General features: G+C 42.4%; 1 protein-coding gene across 1 annotated transcript in view; it reads right to left on the bottom strand.

Annotated features, from left to right (window-relative positions):
* Window positions 1-1139: 1139 nt before the first annotated feature.
* TRPV4 (transient receptor potential cation channel subfamily V member 4) overlaps window positions 1140-20243 on the bottom strand; it is a 41141-nt gene continuing 22037 nt past the window's right edge. Inside the window, exons 5-16 of the mRNA XM_067473605.1 lie at window positions 18206-18346; window positions 16517-16818; window positions 16236-16415; window positions 14976-15134; window positions 14195-14287; window positions 11502-11575; window positions 11132-11297; window positions 10980-11046; window positions 10274-10578; window positions 3955-4082; window positions 2923-3044; window positions 1140-1573 (exon numbers count right to left, since the gene is read on the bottom strand). Coding sequence (XP_067329706.1) covers window positions 1458-1573; window positions 2923-3044; window positions 3955-4082; window positions 10274-10578; window positions 10980-11046; window positions 11132-11297; window positions 11502-11575; window positions 14195-14287; window positions 14976-15134; window positions 16236-16415; window positions 16517-16818; window positions 18206-18346 — 1853 coding nt within the window. The 3' untranslated portion in view covers window positions 1140-1457. The remainder of the gene's footprint in view (window positions 1574-2922; window positions 3045-3954; window positions 4083-10273; window positions 10579-10979; window positions 11047-11131; window positions 11298-11501; window positions 11576-14194; window positions 14288-14975; window positions 15135-16235; window positions 16416-16516; window positions 16819-18205; window positions 18347-20243) is intronic.

Below are 20243 nucleotides of genomic sequence, written 5' to 3'. Positions count from 1 at the left end.
GTAAATGAATTCAAATGAAATTAAAATAAATGCTTCCATAAATTAAACAATTAAAAATAATTTTTTTGTACTGAAATATTAAAAAATTATAAATTAAAAATCCTTTATTTTTATGTGTTTATATATATATCTATATATATATATAAATGCTCTGTGCATAATGAGTACCTTAAAAACAAAAAAACCAATGAACGAAATCACACCAAATTTGGCAACAAAACGTCTCACAACACAAGGAGTGACCATCACTCAACAAATTATGATTTTGTCATTTGGGAGTTGTAGTTGCTGGGATTTAAAGTTCACCTACAATTAAAGAGCATTTTGAACTCCATCAACGATGGAATTCAACCAAACTTGGCACACAGAACTCCCATGACCAACAGAAAAATACTGGAAGGGTTTGGTGGGCATTGACCTTGAGTTTGGGAGTTGTAGTTCACCTACACCCAGAGACTATCATGGACTCAAACAATGATGGATCTGGACCAAACTTTGCACAAATATTTCATATGCCCAAATATGAATACAGATGGAGTTTGGGGGAAATAGACCTTGACATTTGGGAGTTGTAGTTGCTGGGATTTATAGTTCACCTACAATCAAAGAGCGTTCTGAACCCCACAGACCACAGGATCGGGGCAAATTTCCCACACAGAACCTCCATGACCAACAGAAAATACTTAAGGCCGTCCAGTCCAACTCCCTTCACCAGGGCAAGAAAACGTAATTAGAGCCCTCCAGACAAAGAGCCATCCAGCCATAGATATAGATAGATAGATATGATCCACACATGCACACAGATATAGTATCATAGATTTGAAAGGGACCCCTAAAGAAGGACTATGATATGTCACATGTTCCAGAGTGGGTAAACCAGACAATCTCCACATCAACACCGACAAAGAAACAGCAAGAAATACTGTTTACTCACAAGCATAAAGAAATTACATATATTAGAAACCAACACTTTCTCATTACTTCATTTTCCAGATCACCAGACTGGGCCACAGCAACGCGTGGCAGGGGACAGCTACTATATATATTATATATATATATATATATATATATATATATATATATATATATATATATAAAATTTCTGCAAATTAAAAATTAAATAAAAATACATTTCTAAATTAAATACCAAATTTTAAATCCTTTATTTGTTTTAAAAATAATAAAAACAGCCACACAGTTCTTGGCTAAATAAATTATGTTATTTATGTATTTATTTTCATGTCAGGAGTGATGTGAGAAACTGCAAGTCGCTTCTGGTGTGAGAGCATTGGCTATCTGCAAGGACATTGCCCAGGGGGCGCCTGAATATTTTACCATCCTTGTGGGAGGCTTCTCTCATGTTCCCACATGGGGAGCTGGAGCTGACAGAGGGAGCTCATCCATGCTTCCTCCGTTATTATATATATATAATGTAATATATATGTGTGTGTGTGTCTTTAGATCCGAGATCCTTGCGCTGCCATTGGGTCTAATGGGATGACCACCTCGCGGTCCGAAGCCAAAGCCGCCTTGTTCAGCTCTACTGCGCGCGGAACCACTGCTGACCACCGGTCTGCACAGAGGAGAAAAGAGAGATATTATTAGATCCTTTAATAATAATATATAATAATAAAATAATGTGGTTATATAGTAAAATAATTATATAGTAATAACCATACAATATATAATAGTTATTATAAAATATAGTAATGCAACAAAACAATAATATAGTAAAACCAATATAATATATATATATTCAATCTAGATAAATAAAAATGTAAATGTTTGTTCAAAATCTAACATCTCCCAAAATTCTTAACCAATTACTTTGAAATTTTGACACGACATAGCATTCGAATAGGCGCATGTTTTTATGTTTTTACATTGTTACTATTATATAGATATCACACATGTGACAGGAAAAAATATGCTTTTTTTGGAAAAACAGCGCCATCTATTGGACATCAAAAAACACATGCTATACTACATATTTTACAGTTCTATTTCAGTTCTGAATGCATAATATATATTAGCTTGGGGACTCCGCAGTGCCCGGGTTATTAGAAGTAGGCATTGTTTGTTTTGGGATGTTGGGTAATAACACAAGTTTGATCCAGATCCATTGTTGGTTGAGTTCAGTGCTCTCTGGATAAGGGTGGACTACAACTCCCATATTTCCAGGACAATCACCCCCAACCCCGAGAGTATTCACAGTTGGACATGTTGGGTTTGTGTGCTGAGTTTGTTCCAGATCTGTCATTCGCTGAGTTCAGGACTCTGGATAAGGGTGGACTACAACTCCCATATTTCCAGGACAATCACCCCCAACCCTGACAGTATTCACAGTTGGTCATGTTGGGTTTGTGTGCCGAGTTTGTTCCAGATCCGTCATTGACTGAGTTCAGGACTCTCTGGATAAGGGTGGACTACAACTCTCACATTTCCAGCACAATCATCCCCAACCCTGACAGTATTCACAGTTGGTCATGTTGGGTTTGTGTGCTGAGTTTGTTCCAGATCCATCATTGGCTGAGTTCAGGACTCTGGATAAGGGTGGACTACAACTCCTAGATCCGAGGTCATTCACCCCCAAACCAGGCCTATATGCACAGTTGGCCATGTTGGGTCTGTGTGTCAAGTTTGGTCCAGATCTGACGTTAGCTGGGTTCACTGCTTTCTGGATGTAGGTGAACTACAACTCCCAGTTCAATTTATCATTGGGCTTCCCTGTGCCATATAATACACATAGCTTCCATATAATATACATACAATATACAACTATTAATCCTGTGTATATAATATAATTTAAACAATATATAAAATAAAAATATAAATAATAGTTTTATATAATATATATAATAATATAATAACATAATAGAATATATAATAACAATATAATATAAATAAATAAATAATTCTGACCTCTGCGCAGCCTGCCTACGGTCTGGGAGAAGCCATGATACTGATAGGTCTCGTTCTTCCCTGGATCTTCGTTAATCAAGCCTAAGTTCTGGTTCCAATGGGACCAATTGACTTCGTCCACTCTGGGAAGGTGAGATATTTAATATTAATATATTACATAATATATAGATACATAAGTAGATAGAGCACAATATTGGGAAAATAGTAGTAGTAATAATAATAAATAATATAATTAAAATAAAATAATAAAAATGTATATATAATAAAATAGTACAATAATTAAATCATACTAAATATGATAATATAATACTATAATTTTAGCTTGCAATATAAGACTGACTACTGGGTCTCGAGAAAGGGCAATGCAATGAATAGCTTGCCAAAGAAGACTATGAGCTTGCAATATAAGACCGAACACTAGGTGGCACTAAAGGGCAATGCAATGATTGCCTTGACATAGAAGATTATGAGCTTGCAATATAAGACCGAACACTAGGTGGCACTAAAGGGCAATGCAATGATTGCCTTGACATAGAAGACTATGAGCTTGCAATATAAGACCAAACACTATGTGTCACCAAAGGGCAATGTAATGATTGCCTTGACATAGAAGACTATGAGCTTGCAATATAAGACCAAACACTAGGTGGCACCAAAGGGCAATGCAATGATTGCCTTGACATAGAAGACTATGAGCTTGCAATATAAGACCGATCACTAGGTGGCAATAAAGGGCAACGAAATGATTGCCTTGACATAGAAGTCTATGAGCTTGCAATATAAGGCCGAACACTAGGTGTCACCAAAGGACAATGGAATGGCTAGTTAACCATAGAAGACTAGTTAACTAGCCATTGAATACTAAGTGTCACCAAAGGACAATGGACTGAATAGCTAGCCATAGAAGATTATAAGCTTGCAATATAAGACTGAACACTAGATGCCGCAAAAGGGCAATGTAAGGTAATAATTTAATAATAATAATAATAATAATAATAAAATAGCAATCATCTAGACCAACCCCCTCCTTACCTGAAACACCACCGTCGGTCGGGGGTCCCATCCTGAGACTTGCCCACTGTCACCATTTCTCCCGACCGGAAGGCCTTGCGAAGAAACACTGGGAAGGACCGCTCGATGTCCAAGATGGTGGTCGCCCACTAGGAAACATTATTATTATTATTAGTAGTAGTAGTATTATTTTGTTATTTTAAGGAAGCAAGAAGCCATCTTTGCTCCAGGTAAGCCTTGTCTTAGGGGCACTAGAAAGCTTTGTTTTGAATATAAGGCTGAATACTTCAGCCAGCAGTGATTGACAGTTTCAGGTCGGCAGTTAAGTGAGTAATTATCCCCTGCTCTTTGAAGCTATCAGTTGAATGAGTGTTTGTTTCCTGTTTGTTTATAAATATAAATATGTTTCCATATGTTTTCATATTTATTCATGATGGCCATGTGAGGGGAAGTCATAGGGAGGAGGGCGCAAGCTTGTTTTCTGCTGCCCTGGAGATTAGGATGCAGAACAATGGCTTCAATGGAAATTTCACCGGAACATGAGGAAGAACAGAGAGTTGTTCAGCAGTGGAACTCTCTCTCTGCCCCGGAGTGTGGTGGTGGTTCCTTCATTGGAGGCTTTGAAGCAGAGGATGAAGGGTCACCTGTCAGGAGTGCTTTGAATGCGATTTTCCTTCTTCTTGGCAGAATGGGGTTGGACTTGATGGCCCACCAGGTCTCTTCCAACTCAATGATAATATTATTATATGATTACTTTACGTTACCCTTTGGCAACTTCTACTATTCAGTCCAATATTGCAAGCTCATTGTCTTCTATGGCAAGCTAATCTGCAAGCTTCTATGGCAAGCAATTCATTGCATTGCCCTTTGGCGCCACCTAGTGTTATTATATTATCCATCTAAATAAAAATGCAATGTTAGTTCGTGCTACCATCAGAACTCAAAAACCACTGGGAGAATTGACGCCAAATTTGGACACAAGACACCTAACAGTCCAATTTATGTCCTCCACTAAAAAAAAAATGATTTTGTCATTTGGGAATTGTCGTTGCTGGGATTGATAGTTTACCTACAATCAAAGAGCATTCTGAACTCCACCGATGATGGAATTGGGCCAAACTTAGCACACAGGGCTCCCATGACCAACAGAAAAAACTGGAAAGGTTTAGTGGACATTGACCTTGAGTTTGGGAATTATAGTTCACCCACATCCAGAGAGCACTGTGGACTCAAACAATGATGGATCTGGACCAAACTTGGCATGAATATTCCATATGCCCAAATATGAACATAGATGGGAGTTTAAGGGAAATAGACCTTGACATTTGGGAGTTGTAGTTGCTGGGATTTATAGTTCACCTACAATCAAAGAGCATTCTGAACTCCACCAGTGATGGAATTGAACCAAACATGGCATACAGGGCTTCCATGACCAACAGAACACACTGGAAGGGTTTGGTGGGCATTGACCTTGAGTTTGGGAGTTGTAGTTTACCCACATCCAGAGAGCACTGTGGACTCAAACAATGATGGATCTGGACCAAACTTGGCACGAATATTCCATATGCCCAAATATAAACACAGATGGAGTTTAAGGGAAATAGACCTTGACATTTGGGATTTGTAGTTACAGGGATTTATAGTTCACTACAATTAAAGACCATTCTGAAACCCACAAACGACAGAAATGGGGCAAACTTCCCACACAGAACCCCCATGACCAACAGAAAATACTTAAGGCCATCCAGTCCAACTCTCTTCATCAGGGCAAGAAAATGGAATCAGAGCCCTCCTGACAAAGAGCCATCCAGCCATAGATATTGATAGATAGTTATAATTCTCTCTCTCACACACAGATATAGTATCATGGTTTTGAAAGAGACCCTTAAAGAAGGACTAGGATACGTTGCATATTCCAGAGTAGGCAAACCAGACACACTCCACATCAACACTGAAAAGAAACAACAAGAAATACTGTTTACTCACAAGCAGAAAGGAATTACATATATTAGAAACCAACACTTTCTCATTACTTTATTTTCCAGATCACCAGACTGGGCCACAGCAACGCGTGGCAGGGGACAGCTAGTTTATTATATTATTTTATTGCTATTTTATGATTATATTAATATTTTATTACTGTATTACTTTGAGTACCCAGTGGTGCCCAGGTTATTTGAAAAATGCATTGTTTGTTTTGAGGTGAAAGGCCATAATGTAATTAGTAACACTATTGATTAGAAAAAAGCCAGTTGTTTGTTGTTTATGAATGCTCCCATTAGAAAATATATAAGGATGTGCCAAGTGTGGTCCAGATCCAATGTTGTCTGGGTTCAGTGCTCTCTGGATGCAGGTGAACTACAACTCCAAAATTAAGGTCAAGTCCCACAAACCCCCAGCAGTATGTTCAGTTGGTCATGGGGCTTCTCTGTGCCAAATTTGGTCCCAGTCCATTTTCGGTGTGGGTCACAGTTTCCATGGAAGCGGATGAACTACAACTCCCAGATTCTGAGGGCAATCATCCCCAAAGTCTGCCTGTATTCACAGTTGGGCATGTTAGGTTCAGATCCGTTATTGAGGGGGTTCAGAGTGCCCTGGATGCAGGGTGAACTACAACTCCCACATGAGTGGATCATTCTCAACCTAACCCCTCCAGTATGTTCTGCTAGCCATCAGGGTTCTGTGTGCCACGTGTGTTCCAGATCTGCCAATGGGGCTTCAGAATGCTCTCCTGGTGCAGGGCGAACTACAACTACCACGCGGGTGGGTTAGATATCCCCCAAACTCTTACAGTATGTTGTGTTGGTCACTAGGGTTCTGTGTTCAAAGTTTGGGCCAGATCCGTTATTGGTGGGATTCAGAGTGCTCTGGATACAGATGAACTATAACTCCCATGCAGGTGGGTCAGTCCCCCACACCCCTCCAGTATGTCCTGTTTGTCATGTCCCAAATTTGGTCCAGATCTGTCATTCATGAGGGTCGCAGGGGTCTCTGGAAGTGGTAAAGGTACTGCAAGTCTCATTGTCTGTGGTCCATCCTCCCCAACTCTCAGCAGGACAAAAACATCAGGGAGTCAGTGTACCAAATTTGGTCCAGGTGCATCATTCAGTGGTTCCTGGAAGTGAGTGAATCATAGAATCAAAGAGTTGGAAGAGACCTCATGGGCCATCCAGTCCAACCCCATTCTGCCAAGAAGCAGGAATATTGCTTTCAAATCACCCCTGACAGATGGCCATCCAGCCTCTGTTTAAAAGCTTCCAAAGAAGGAGCCCACCACACTCCGGGGCAGAGAGTTTCACTGCTGAACGGCTCTCAGTCAGGAAGTTCTTCCTCATGTTCAGATGAAATCTCCTCTCTTGTAGTTTGAAGCCATTGTTTCACATCCTAGTCTCCAGGGAAGCAGAAAACAAGCTTGCCCTGTGGCTTCCTCTCACATATTTATACATGGCTATCATATCTCCTCTCAGCCTTCTCTTCTTCAGGCTAAACATGCCCAGCTCCTCAAGCCGCTCCTCATAGGGCTTGTTCTCCAGACCCTTGATCATTTTAGTCGCCCTCCTCTGGACACATTCCAGTTTGTCAATATCTCTCTTGAATTGTGGTGCCCAGAATTGGACACAATATTCCAGGTGTCGTCTAACCAAAGCAAAATAGGGGGGTAGCATGACTTCCCTAGATCTAGACACTATGCTCCTATTAGTGCAGGCCAAAATCCCATTGGCTTTTTTTGCCGCCACATCATATTGTTGGCTCATGTTTAACTGGTTGTCCACAAGGACTCCAAGATCTTTTTCACACGTACTTCTCTGAAGCCAGGCATTGTCCCCCATTCTGTAGCTTTGCATTTCATTTTTCCTGCCAAAGTGGAGTATCTTGCATTTGTCACTGTTGAACTTCATTTTGTTAGTTTTGGCCAATCATCTCTCTAATCTGTCAAGATCGTTTTGAATCCTGCTCCTGTCCTCTGGAGTATTGGCTATCCCTCCCAATTTGGTGTCGTCTGCAAACTTGATGATCATGCCTTCTAGCCCTTCATCTAAGTCATTAATAAAGATGTTGAACAGGACCGCAAAGTAGAAGATACTGCAATTCCCATCATCACCACTGGAAGCGCTCACCTCGCGAAAGGATGAGGGACCTTCCACCGGGGATCATGAGGGCAAAAGGAGGCAGACAGATCTCTCAGCTGGAGCCCTGAACCTCAGCGGGGAGAGAGGGGCAGCCGTCACGTAAGTGAAGAGGAGAAGGCGGAAGACCGAGGTAGATAGTGCAGGACTCACCTCCAACAGACACACACCACGCAAGGCACCACGGGAAAGAGGGCTGGCGCCCTGCTGCACCCCGGCAGCAAGAGACCCCAGCGGGGGCAAGGAAGCGGAAGAGGAGGAGGAAGGTAAAGAGGGCGAGGGGACGGCTCTTCTTCCCTCCTCTTTACCTTTCTCTTCCTCCTCTTTATCGCCGCCAGGGCCTCTTGCTGCTGCTTGGGCCCCGCGACACCTCCGCCACCTCCTCAATCGCAGGGTCCAAGCGGTGGCAAGAGGCCCCGGCGGCAATGAGGAGGAGGAAGAGTAAGGTAAAGAGGGCATTGGAGGGAAGGGGATGGGGTGACCCTACTTTGCGGTTTTCACTTATCGCTGGGGGTCCTGGAATGTAACCCCCGCGATAAGTGAGGGAACACTTTAATAACATAATAGTAATAAAATAATGCCATACATCAAGGGAACCACTGACCGCATAGGGAAGCTGATGAGGAAACAACATACAAACAATCTACAAACCCACCAAGAAAATCCAACAAATGCTACGTTCAGCAAAGGACAAGAGGGATCCTCTCACCTCTGCAGGAGTCTACCGTATACATGCAGCTGTGGACAAGTCTACATAGGGACCACCAAACGCAGCATTGCCCAAACACGAATCAAGGAACATGAAAGGCACTGCAGACTACTTCAACCAGAGAAGTCAGCCATAGCAGAGCACCTGATGAACCAGCCTGGACACAGCATATTATTTGAGAACACAGAAATGCTGGACCACACCAACAACCACCATGTCAGACTACACAGAGAAGCCACAGAAATCCACAAGCATGTGGACAATTTCAACAGAAAGGAAGAGACCATGAAAATGAACAAAATCTGGCTACCAGTATTCAAAAACTCTAAAATTACAACAGCAAAACAGCAGAGAGGAAAAAACCAGGCACATCTTAACACCTCTCAACAGAAGATTTTCCCAGGCTCAGCCAGGCCTTCAAATCCTAATGAAGGTGGTCAGTTGAAACATTCACACCTAGCTCCAGCAGGGAAGAGCTCTTTGCCCCACCCTGGTCTTTCCACAGATATATAAACCCATTTTCCTAGTTCCAACAGACCTCACTACCTCTGAGGATGCTTGCCATAGATGCAGGCGAAACGTCAGGAGAGAATGCCTCTAGAACATGGCCATATAGCCCGAAAAAACCCACAAGAACCTAGTGATTCCAGCCATGAAAGCCTTCGACAATACAATAAAATAATAATTTGTTGTTTATTAGTTCAGTCGCTTCCGACTCTTCGTGACCTCCTGGACCAGCCCACCCCAGAACTCCCTGTTGACCATCACCACCCCCAGCTCCTTCAGAGTCAAGCCAGTCCCTTCAAGGATACCATCCGTCTATCTTGCCCTTGGTCTGCCCCTCTTCCTTCCATTTTCCCCAGCATTCTCTAAGCTTTCCTGTCTTCCCATGATATGGCCAAGGACTTCATCTTTGCCTCTAATATCTTTTCCTCCAATGAGAAGTCAGGCTTTATTTCCTGAAGTATGGACTGGTTGGATCTTCTTGCGGTACAAGGCACTTTCAGAATTTTCCTCCAACAGCACAGTTCGAAAGCAAAATAATAATAGTAAAATGCAAAAAATAATTTTACTATTTTTTTGTATTTTTAAAAAAATAATAGTAAAATACAATAATAATAATAATAATAATAATAATAATAATATAAATAAACTAATAATAATTACATAATAAAGTAACACTAGATTGCACCAAGGTAAAAGGAAGAGGGGCCGACCAAGGGCAAAATGGATGGATGGCATCCTTGAAGTGACTGGACTGACCTTGAAGGAGCTGGGGGTGGTGACGGCCGACAGGGAGCTCTGGCGTGGGCTGGTCCATGAGGTCACAAAGAGTCGGAGACGACTGAACGAATGAACAACAACAACAGATTGCACCAAAGGGCAATGCAATCAATAGCTTGTCATAGAAGACTATGAGCTTGCAATATAACCATGACCAGTAGGTGTCGCCACAAGCAATCAATTTTTGCATGAGGCGCTGTCTCTTTCTCTCCTGGCTCACCTGGAGCTTCCAGATCTGCTTGCTTTCCTTAGAGACCTGTCCCACAGTCTCCCCCATGAGGGCGATGAGCATGTTGAGGAGGAGGACAAAGGTGAGGATGATGTAGGTGACCAGCAGAACAGCGAAGACCCCCGGGTACTTGGCATTCTCAATCATCTCCAGGTCACCCATGCCGATGGTTAGCTTGAAGAGGTCCAGCAGGAAGCTGCTGAAGGTCTGGCTGTCCCGGCAGGAAGGGTAAGATGGGGCCGTACAGTTCGAGCAACGGTCAGCATTTGGGCATGGGTTCAGCAGGGAGACCAAGGCTGGAGGGCAAACACAGTAGAGTTGGAACCCTAAAGGTCATCTAGTAATGGGGACCCTAAGGGTAATCTAGAACAAGTAGAGTCAGAAAAAGACTCTATACACCAAGTCAAAGGGGATCCTAAGGGTCATCTAGACCAATTAGAGTCGGAAGGGGAGCCTATAGGTCATCTATACCAACTAGAGTCAGAAAGGAACCCTAAAGGTCATTTAGACCAAGTAGAAGGGACCCTAAATGTCATCTAGACCAAATAGAGTCAGAAGGAGACTTTGGATGCAAAGTGATATTAAAATGGTACCTGAAATACCCTTGAGGGGGGGAAGTATGTTGTTAAACAATGCCATCCCCCATCCCAACGATTTATGGTTTTCTTAGGGTTCCCCAAAGGTCATCTACCCTTACCTGAAGCGTAGCCAATCATGAAGAGGACATAGACCAACAAGAAGCGGAAGAGATCCTTGAAGAGGATCTAGATATGGGAAGAAAGGAACTAGAGTTGAAAGGGAGTCACTTAGACCAAACAGGTGCCCTCCCAAGGTCATCCTCCTCCTCACCTTCTGGATCATGATGCTGTATGTCCCTGTCAGCTTGAGGCCACGGGTGAAGTAAAGGGCGTTCATCCAGCCCAAGACCAAGGCGAAGACCATGACGGCAAGGTAGGCCTCCACCCCAGAGAGGTACAAGGCGGCTGACACCAGGACGAGGACGGAATAGATGAAGCTATAATAATATATTATAATAATATAATAATGGTAGGTGGTGTCAAAGGGCAATGTAAGGTATAGCTTGCAATGTAAGGCTGAACAGAAGGTGCTGCCGAAGGGCAATGCAATAAACAGCTTGCCATAGAAGACTGAGCTTGTAATATAAGATTGAACACTAGGTGGCATGAAAAGGCAACAGAATGAATAGCTTGCCACTCACTACAGCAACTGGAAGGAGCCATCGATGAAGAAGGAGTTCACTCCAGGGCACTTCTTCATGAAGAGATCTTTGATCTGCGGAAGGAAAGGAGGTGTGGGGTTGATCTAGATGACCCTCAGGCAGGCCCGTAGCCAGGATTTCATTTCGGGGGGGGTGAGTTTTTTTCAGGGGGGTTTCGGGGGGGCTGAGTTTCGGGGGGGGGGGGCTGAGTCTGAGTGAAAGAGGGTCTACCCTAGCAAACCTTTTGTATCGTTACCCCAGTACCCCCATGCATATGGGATATATTGAGCATGGTGATCAGATCATGATAGGAATAAACATAACAGTTTAAATAATGCACCAGTAAGGCCTTTTCGCGAACCACCATGAGAATTTCGGGGGGGGGGGGGGGCTGAAGCCCGCCGAGCCCCCCCCCCCCGGCTACATGCCTGCCCTCAGGGTCCCCTTCGTATGCTACCTGGTCTAGATGACCTTTAGGGTCCCTTCTACATAGTCTATCTATCCATCAATTCATCTATCTGTCTGTCTGTCTATCTGTTGAGACCTGAAAATAGGCCTCGCTTAGGTCCATTACTCTATCTCTATCTTTCGCTCTATCTATCCACCAATCTATCTGTCTGTCTGTCTGTCTATCTATCTATCTATCTGTTGAGACCTGAAAGTAGGCCTCGCTTAGGTCCATTATCTCTATCTTTCACTCTATCTATCCACCAATCTATTTATCTATCTCTCTCTCTCTCTCTCTCTCTCTGTTGAGACGTGAAAGTAGGCCTCGCTTAGGTCCATTACTCTATCTCTATCTTTCGCTCTATCTATCCACCTATCTATCTATCTATCTATCTATCTATCTATCTGAAAGTAGGCCTCGCTTAGGTCCATTATCTCTATCTTTCGCTCTATCTATCCACCAATCTATCTATCTATCTGTTGAGACCTGAAAGTAGGCCTCGCTTAGGTCCATTACTCTATCTCTATCTTTCGCTCTATCTATCCACCTATCTATCTATCTATCTATCTATCTGAAAGTAGGCCTCGCTTAGGTCCATTATCTCTATCTTTCGCTCTATCTATCCACCAATCTATCTATCTATCTATCTATCTATCTATCTATCTATCTATCTATCTGTTGAGACCTGAAAGTAGGCCTCGCTTAGGTCCATTACTCTATCTCTATCTTTCGCTCTATCTATCCACCTATCTATCTATCTATCTATCTATCTATCTGTTGAGACCTGAAAGTAGGCCTTGCTTAGGTCCATTACTCTATCTCTATCTTTCGCTCTATCTATCCACCAATCTATTTATCTATCTATCTGTCTGTCTGTCTATCTATTATCACATGAAAGCTGACTGGCACAACCTGGGGATCACAACCAGATACAGTGAAGACATCTGCCCTTGCGCTATGCTGCTGAGTACACATGCCCATTGTGGAACACATCTCACCACGCTAAAACAGTGGATGTGTCTCTTAATGAGACATGCCGCATTATCCATCACTATCTATCTATCTATCTATCTATCTATCTATCTATCTATCTCTTCATCCACCCATCTATCCATCCATCAATTCATCCATCTCTTCAACTATCTATCTGTCTATTCATCAATGTATCTCTTCATCCATCTATAAAGCTATCAACTATCTATCTAATAATAATAATAATAATAATAATAATAATAATAATAATAATCTTTATTTTTAACTTGCCCTCTCTCCCCAAGGGCACTCAGGGCAGTTATCTATCTATCTCTTCATCTGTCTGTCTATTGATCTTTTCATCCATCTCTCTGTCTATGAATGGATAATTCATATATCTATGTCTCTATTGGGACCTGAAGGTCCATAACTCTATCATCTGTCTATCAATAATAAACAAACAAACAAACAAACAACTTTATTTATATTCTGCCTTCTCTCCCCAAGGGGACTCAGGGTGGATTACAACAAAAGATGGCAAACATTCCATTCCAGATTCAATATATAAATAGAAACATAAAGCAATCAATTAATCTACATCTAATATAATAGACATTAAACATAAATTATAGAAACAACACTTAACATTCATTTTAAATTGTTATTAAAATGTAATACAGCCAATGGAGATAGATTGATCTGTCTGTCTGTCTATCTGTCTATCTATCACTCCATCTATATCTATCTATCTATCTATCTATCTATCCATCTAGATAGGTCATTTAGACCTAGATAGATAGATAGATAGATAGATAGATAGATAGATAGATAATAGCGTGATGGACCTAAGAAAGACTTACCTTCAGGTCCCGATAGACAGACAGACAGAAAGACAGAGAGACAGATAGATACAAAGATAGATGGATGGATGGATAGATAGATACATAGATAGATAGATAGAGTTAGATAGAGTTAGAGTGATAGACCTAAGAGAGGCCTACTTTCAGGTCCCGATAGACCAGGGGTCAGGAACCTTCGGCCCTCCAGGTGTGGTGGACTTCAACTCCCACAATTCCTTGAGGCTCGGCATTCGCCCCAAAGGCTTACCTTGGCCTCAAGGAATTGTGGGAGTTGAAGTCCACCACACCTGGAGGGCCGAAGGTTCCCCATGCCTGCGATAGACCCTTTGGGGTCCCCTTCTAACTCTAGTTGGTCTAGATTACCCTTAGGATCCTATTCTACTTGTCCTTATAGGTCCCCTTTGTCCACTCACGTTTGTGAAGAAGAAGAGGACACCAGTGAAAAGCGTCACGATTTCTCCAGCCAAACGAAGGTAATCCGTGGTGGTGACATAAGGATATGGAGGCTGTTGGGGAAGGAGGAGTCCAATAACAACAATAACAATAAAGTAACTTTTCCACCCAGAATAAGACACATTCTGGGTGGAAAACACATGGTCCCATCTAGGAAGGTCTGGACACAAGCTAGAAAAATGGCGTATCCATTATGGATTTTAGTCCAAATTATTTTTAAAAAATTAGTGTAGATAATTAAATTAAATAATTAAATGTAAACAATTGACTTTAAATAATAAATAAATTTAAATAATAATTAAATGTAAACAATTAAATAATCACATAACTACATAATTAAATATAAGTAATTATATTAAATAATTAATTTTAAACAATTCCATTAAATCACTTAATTAAATAATTAAATTCAAGGAATTAAATTACAATAATTAGCTGAAATGATAAAATTTCAATGAAAATAAAAATTAAATTCAAGTCATCGAGTAATGAAATTAAAATATTTAGTTAATAACAGTACTCTGCAATACATTTTAAATAATCTAAAGTAAGTGAATTTAAATAATTAAATAATTAAGTTTCATAAACTAAATCAAATCATTGAATTTAAATAATTGAATAATTGAACTAAATAATTAAATATTTTTGAAAGAATAAATTTTAAACAGGGAAAAATTATTATGCATTTAGATAATAATAATAATAATAATAATAATAATAATAAATAAGGTGATAACTTACGGTTCCCTCCATGGGGCGGTAGTAGGAGACGAGGGTAAAAATGACCATGGCGCTGAGATAGGAGACGACGCTGATATAGAAGGAAGCTGCCCCAAACTTGCGCCACTTGTCCCGCAGGAGCTCGTTGATGGGCTCCACCGCGAGCATCTCATGACGGTTCTGGACAGGAGTGACAGTGTACTCTATTGTATTCCCCAACCGGAAGCACCCCCTTTCCATGGGGTTCACCACCATCTTAGCCAAATTGGACAAAATAGGCCCACTCTAGAAAATTTTCTGGGTTCTCCAGGCAACTCTATAGTAGGCTTCTACTATCATAGAGTAGCCAAATCAGTCCCCTCTAGGAATTATATGGGTCCTCCATGCAACTCTATGGTATGCTTCCACTACCCTAGCAAAGAATCGAGTGGTCAAATCGGTCCCCTCTAGGAATTATATGGGTCCTCCAAACAACTCTATGGTATGCTTCCACCATCAGGAAGTCATGAATCCAAATTGCTCCCCTTTAGGAACTTTCCAGGTCCCACTAAGAATTGTTTGGGTTCTTCATTCTTTCTTCCAAAGAGATATAGTGGCAAACTCCTAGAGAGGAAACCCATCTAGAAAGTTTCTAGGGCCTTCAGGCAAATCTATGGTATATTCCCACGACCATAGAGTCCCACTGTTGAATTCCTAGAGTGGTAGGCATCTTCTATGTCCTACAGTTGACTCTATGGTATACTTTTCTTAGAAGCCACCACAGAGTAGCAGTTTCAAATTCCTAGAGAGGCTTAATTTATACGAATTTTGTATGGTGACTCTATAGTATGAGTGTTTGCACTGGCAAATTCCCACAGATGTGTTCTTTCTAAGAATTTTCTAGGTTCTATACAAACCTATAGTAATCAGTGCCGGCGGGTGAAAATATCCCTAGAAAAGACATTTCTATAGGAATTCTCTAAGTTGTCCAGTAACTTCCATGCAAACACTATATGGCTCACTTTCTTCCATAGAGTCACAGTGATAAATTCCTAGAGAATTTATCATAACTTCCTAGGTAAGAATTTCCTAGGTCCCCCAGGCAACTCTATGCTATTTTTGTGCTGGAAGTAACCATAAAATTTTGCTGGCAAGTTTCTATAGAGTTGCATCTATTATAAATTCCTAGACAGCCTACCGTTAAGAGAATACCTAGATAAGTATACCTCTCTAGGAATTTTCTAGATCTTCCATGTTCATAACCATAGAGTTTGTGCTGGGAGGATCTCTAGAGAGGTGTACCTCAACATTGCTGTTGTAGACGAGGATCTCAAGGACAGAGACTTCCTCCCCGCAGGTGTCAATGGAGGAGAGGTCATAGAGCGATGAGTAGACAGGGCCGTACGCCCAGTCCTTGAACTTCCTGGAGAGGTGCCGCGCCCCTTCCTCCTGGATCTCCCGACGGATGATGTGCTGGAAGATCTGCATTGTGAAGGAATAAGCAGGAAGGTAGCCATTTTGTGCAGCTGCTGCTTTCAGAGAGGCCCCTCTGAGAAGTTCCCCAAAATGGCTGTTCTTCTTACCCCGATTTTTCCGGTCTTGGCAGCCATCATTAGCGGGGAGAGGCCCTCGTTGTTGAGGACTGCCTCGAGGCCGCCCTGCTGTGGGCAGAGGGGGGCGGACTTGGCCAGGAGGCGATCGTACATGCGTGTAACAAAGCGTGTGTTGGGGCGTGTGTTGTCGGCCACAGCTACCAGGGCATGCAGGGCGGTGTGGCCCCGTGAATCCTGGCGCCGCAGGTCAGCCGCCTTGTGCCTGTTCTCTGTCAGGTAGCACACAATCTCTGGCTGGTTTGTGCAGGCCGCCAGCGACAGCGGCAGCTCCCCTAGCAAGAAACAGAGGTAAGCACAATAACAACAACCAGTATCACCAGGGAGGCCATTTTGGGGAGATGCTACCTTTGGAGAGGCTTATTCGGGTGGTCATTTTGTATAGCTGCCATCAGCGAGGCCATTTTGTGTAGTTGCCACACCAGAGAGGCCTATTCAGGTGGCCATTTTGTATGGGCGGGCTTTGGCAAAGAAAGTTAAACTGCCAACTGTGGAAAATCCTGCCAATCGAAAGGTTGGCAGTTCAAGCCTGGGTCAGGGTGAACTTCCGCTGTCAGCCCAACTCCCTGCCCACCTGGCAGATCGAAAACAGCAATGGGGAGTAGATAAATAAGAGGTAATAAAAGATCTAAGCCGGTCTGAGTCCCTCTACGGAGGTAGAGAAGATTAGGATATTAAAGTTTTAAATAAATAAATAAATGATGCCCATAAGAACATGCTGGTGACTTGATCGGGAGGACGTTTACGAACAACAAAAAACTCCACGTCATGGAAAATGAAGCGCCAGCACCACCCCATGGCCAGAGTCGAGCACAGCCTCCAGATTCCAGAAATGGAAAAAAATGGGAAAGTCTATATACCTCTGTTTATGTATTGTCTGTCCTTGTTAATTGTATAAAGGCATTGAATGTTTGCCATATATGTGTTGTGTAATTCAACCAGAGTCCCCTCGGGAAGATAAAGTATATTATTATTATGTTATAGTTGCTTTCGGAGAGGCCTTTATGGGTGGCCATTTTGTATGCACTGCCCTGAGTCCTTTTGAGGAAAGGTGACAGATATAAATAATGCTTATATTATTATTATTATTATTATTATTATTATTTTGGAGAGGCCTATTCAGGTGGCCATTTTGTATAGCTGCCTTCAGAGAGGCGTATTCGCGTGGCCATTTTGTACAGCTACTTTTGGAAAAGCCTATTCAAGCAGCCATTTTGAATAGCTGCCTTTGAAGAGGCCTTTACAGGTCTCTTATTATTATTTAAATAATAATAAGAGACCTGTAAAGGCCTCTTCAAAGGCAGTTATACAAAATGGCCACCTAATAGGCCTCTCCAAAGGCAGCTATACAAAATGGCCACCTGAATAGGCCTCTCCAAAAGCAGCAGCAATAATAATAATAATAATTATTATTATTATTAATTATTATTATTATTTATTTAATAATAATAATAATAATAATAATAATAATAATAATTAGTATTGATTATTACTGACCTAACTAGAAGTAGCCTCCCTTGGACTGGAAGAATATAATATAATTATAATTATAATAAATATTAAATAAAATAATAAACAATAAACAATACATTATAATACGTTATAATACATTATATAATATAATAATAAGGATGAATAATACGTATGAGTAATGATACTAACCAAAGTAGAAGTATCCTCCCTCATTTTTGGGCTGGAAGAAGCGCCCCCTGGCCTGCGCATGGACGTCAGCTCCATTCTCCACCAGCAGCTCCACGTAATGCTTGCAGCGACGCTCTATGGCTATGTGCAAGGCCGTTTGTCCTAACCCCAGGCAAGCAAGGCAAGATATAATGAAATAATAATAATAATAAATACAATATATAAAAATATAATAATAATAATAATATAGAATATATTAATAACAATATAAATATAAATCTGTACACATAAAAGTGAAAATCTGTATGAGTATATGTTGCTGGGCTGTCCACTTACATAGACAAGCTCGCCTCCATAAACAGCTATAGTTCCCACTGCTCAGGAGACACCAATGGCCCTCCTCCAATGACACTGCAGGTTATAGTGAGCGCCATAGACATGTCCAAGAGCCCTGCCAGTGTCCTCCACAAATACTATACTGCCCTCCACCCAACTGAAGGCTTTCATATGGGCAGAGGCGGCCCTAGGTAATTTTCAACGGTAAGCAAACAGTATTTTGGCACCACCCCCCCCCCCAACCAATCATTGATATATATTTTCTGTTTGTCGTGGGAGTTCTGTGTGCCATATTTGGTTCAATTCCATCATTGGTGGAGTTCAGAATGCTCTTTGATTGTAGGTGAACTATACATCCCAGTAACTACACTTGCCGCATTTGCTCCCTTGCCTGGCCCGCTTTGGGTCTGGAGGCGTGCCTGAAGACCCCGGCGTGTGCACCAAAAGTCACGTCTTCTCCTGACTTTCTCCTCAGCCATTGGGACTGAGAGAGAGAGAGAGAGAGAGAGAGGTGGAGATGCCCACCTTTCCTGAAGGTAGGTGCAAAAACAAAGGAGGGAGCGGAGGTGGGAGATACCTCCAACCGGAGGGACTCTCTCTCTCTCTCTCTTGGTCCCAATGGCTGAAGAGAAAGTCAGGAGAAGAGGTGACTTTTGGTGCGCATGCTGGTGTCTTCAGACACGCCACCGGACCCGAAGCGGGCCAGGCATGGCAGCTCCGCCCCTTGGCCCACCCGCGGATTGGAGAGAGGAGAGGAGGCGGGTGGAGCGCCGGGGGATCGGGAAAGGGAGCCGGTCATGGGGAAGGGATCGAACGCGGAGAACAATTGAGCGCCGGCTCTGCTCGCGCACTCAGTGGCTGGGTGGAGCATGAATGAGAGGGGCTAGGCGAGGCTTAAGGGACCGGCCCCTTTGGGAAAAGGATCGCCCAGCAGCAAGGCAAAAAAGCTGAGGGTCCCCCCAGACTGCTAGGGCCGTTGTGAGCTGAGGGGGCGCTCCTCAAGTGGCAGTCGAGGGGCATTTACAGAGGCGCCTCTGCGCCCCTGGCAAAAAAAAAAGTGTTCTGCGACCACTTACTTCGCGTAATGGACGAACTGCCCCTGCATATGGGGACAATTCCATCCTAGATTTTATGTGTTTCCTCTACCACTGACATCCCAGTGTTTCTTTCCCTCTCCATTGGTGCGGAATTTGCATGACCCTACCCACTGCCTCTCCCATAACCCATTCCTACACTCTTCTATGGTACACAGCAAACAAAATGGAATTGGTGGGTTCCTGTAAGTTTCTCGGGCTGTATGGCTATGTTCCAGAAGCATTCTCTCCTGACGTTTCGCCTGCATCTATGGCAGGCATCCTCAGAGGTTGAGAGTGGAATTGATCAGCAACTAAACATACTAGAGGGGGTTGTGGGGCTGTCTCTACATGATGGAAGTTGTAGTTCACCCTGCATCAAGACAGAGCACTGTGACACCCACCGACAATGGACCTGAGGGGAATTGCCCTTAACATTTAGGAATAGTAGGTACTGGGATTTAAAGTTCACCTGCAATCAAAGAGTACCACCAGCGATGGACCTGGACCCAACTTGGCACAAAGAACGCCCATGACCAACAAAAAGTACTGGAGGGCTTTGAAGGAAATTCACCTTGATTTGGGGGGGTTGTAGTTCACTGTGATCCTAAACAACAATGTACACATACTCGATACGCCCGAATTTGAAT

The sequence above is a fragment of the Anolis sagrei genome, chromosome X, assembly GCF_037176765.1.
Source record: "Anolis sagrei isolate rAnoSag1 chromosome X, rAnoSag1.mat, whole genome shotgun sequence".
Taxonomy (NCBI): Eukaryota; Metazoa; Chordata; class Lepidosauria; order Squamata; family Dactyloidae; genus Anolis; species Anolis sagrei.
Note: the sequence above shows the minus strand (reverse complement) of the source record. Positions and strands in the feature narration are given on the sequence as shown.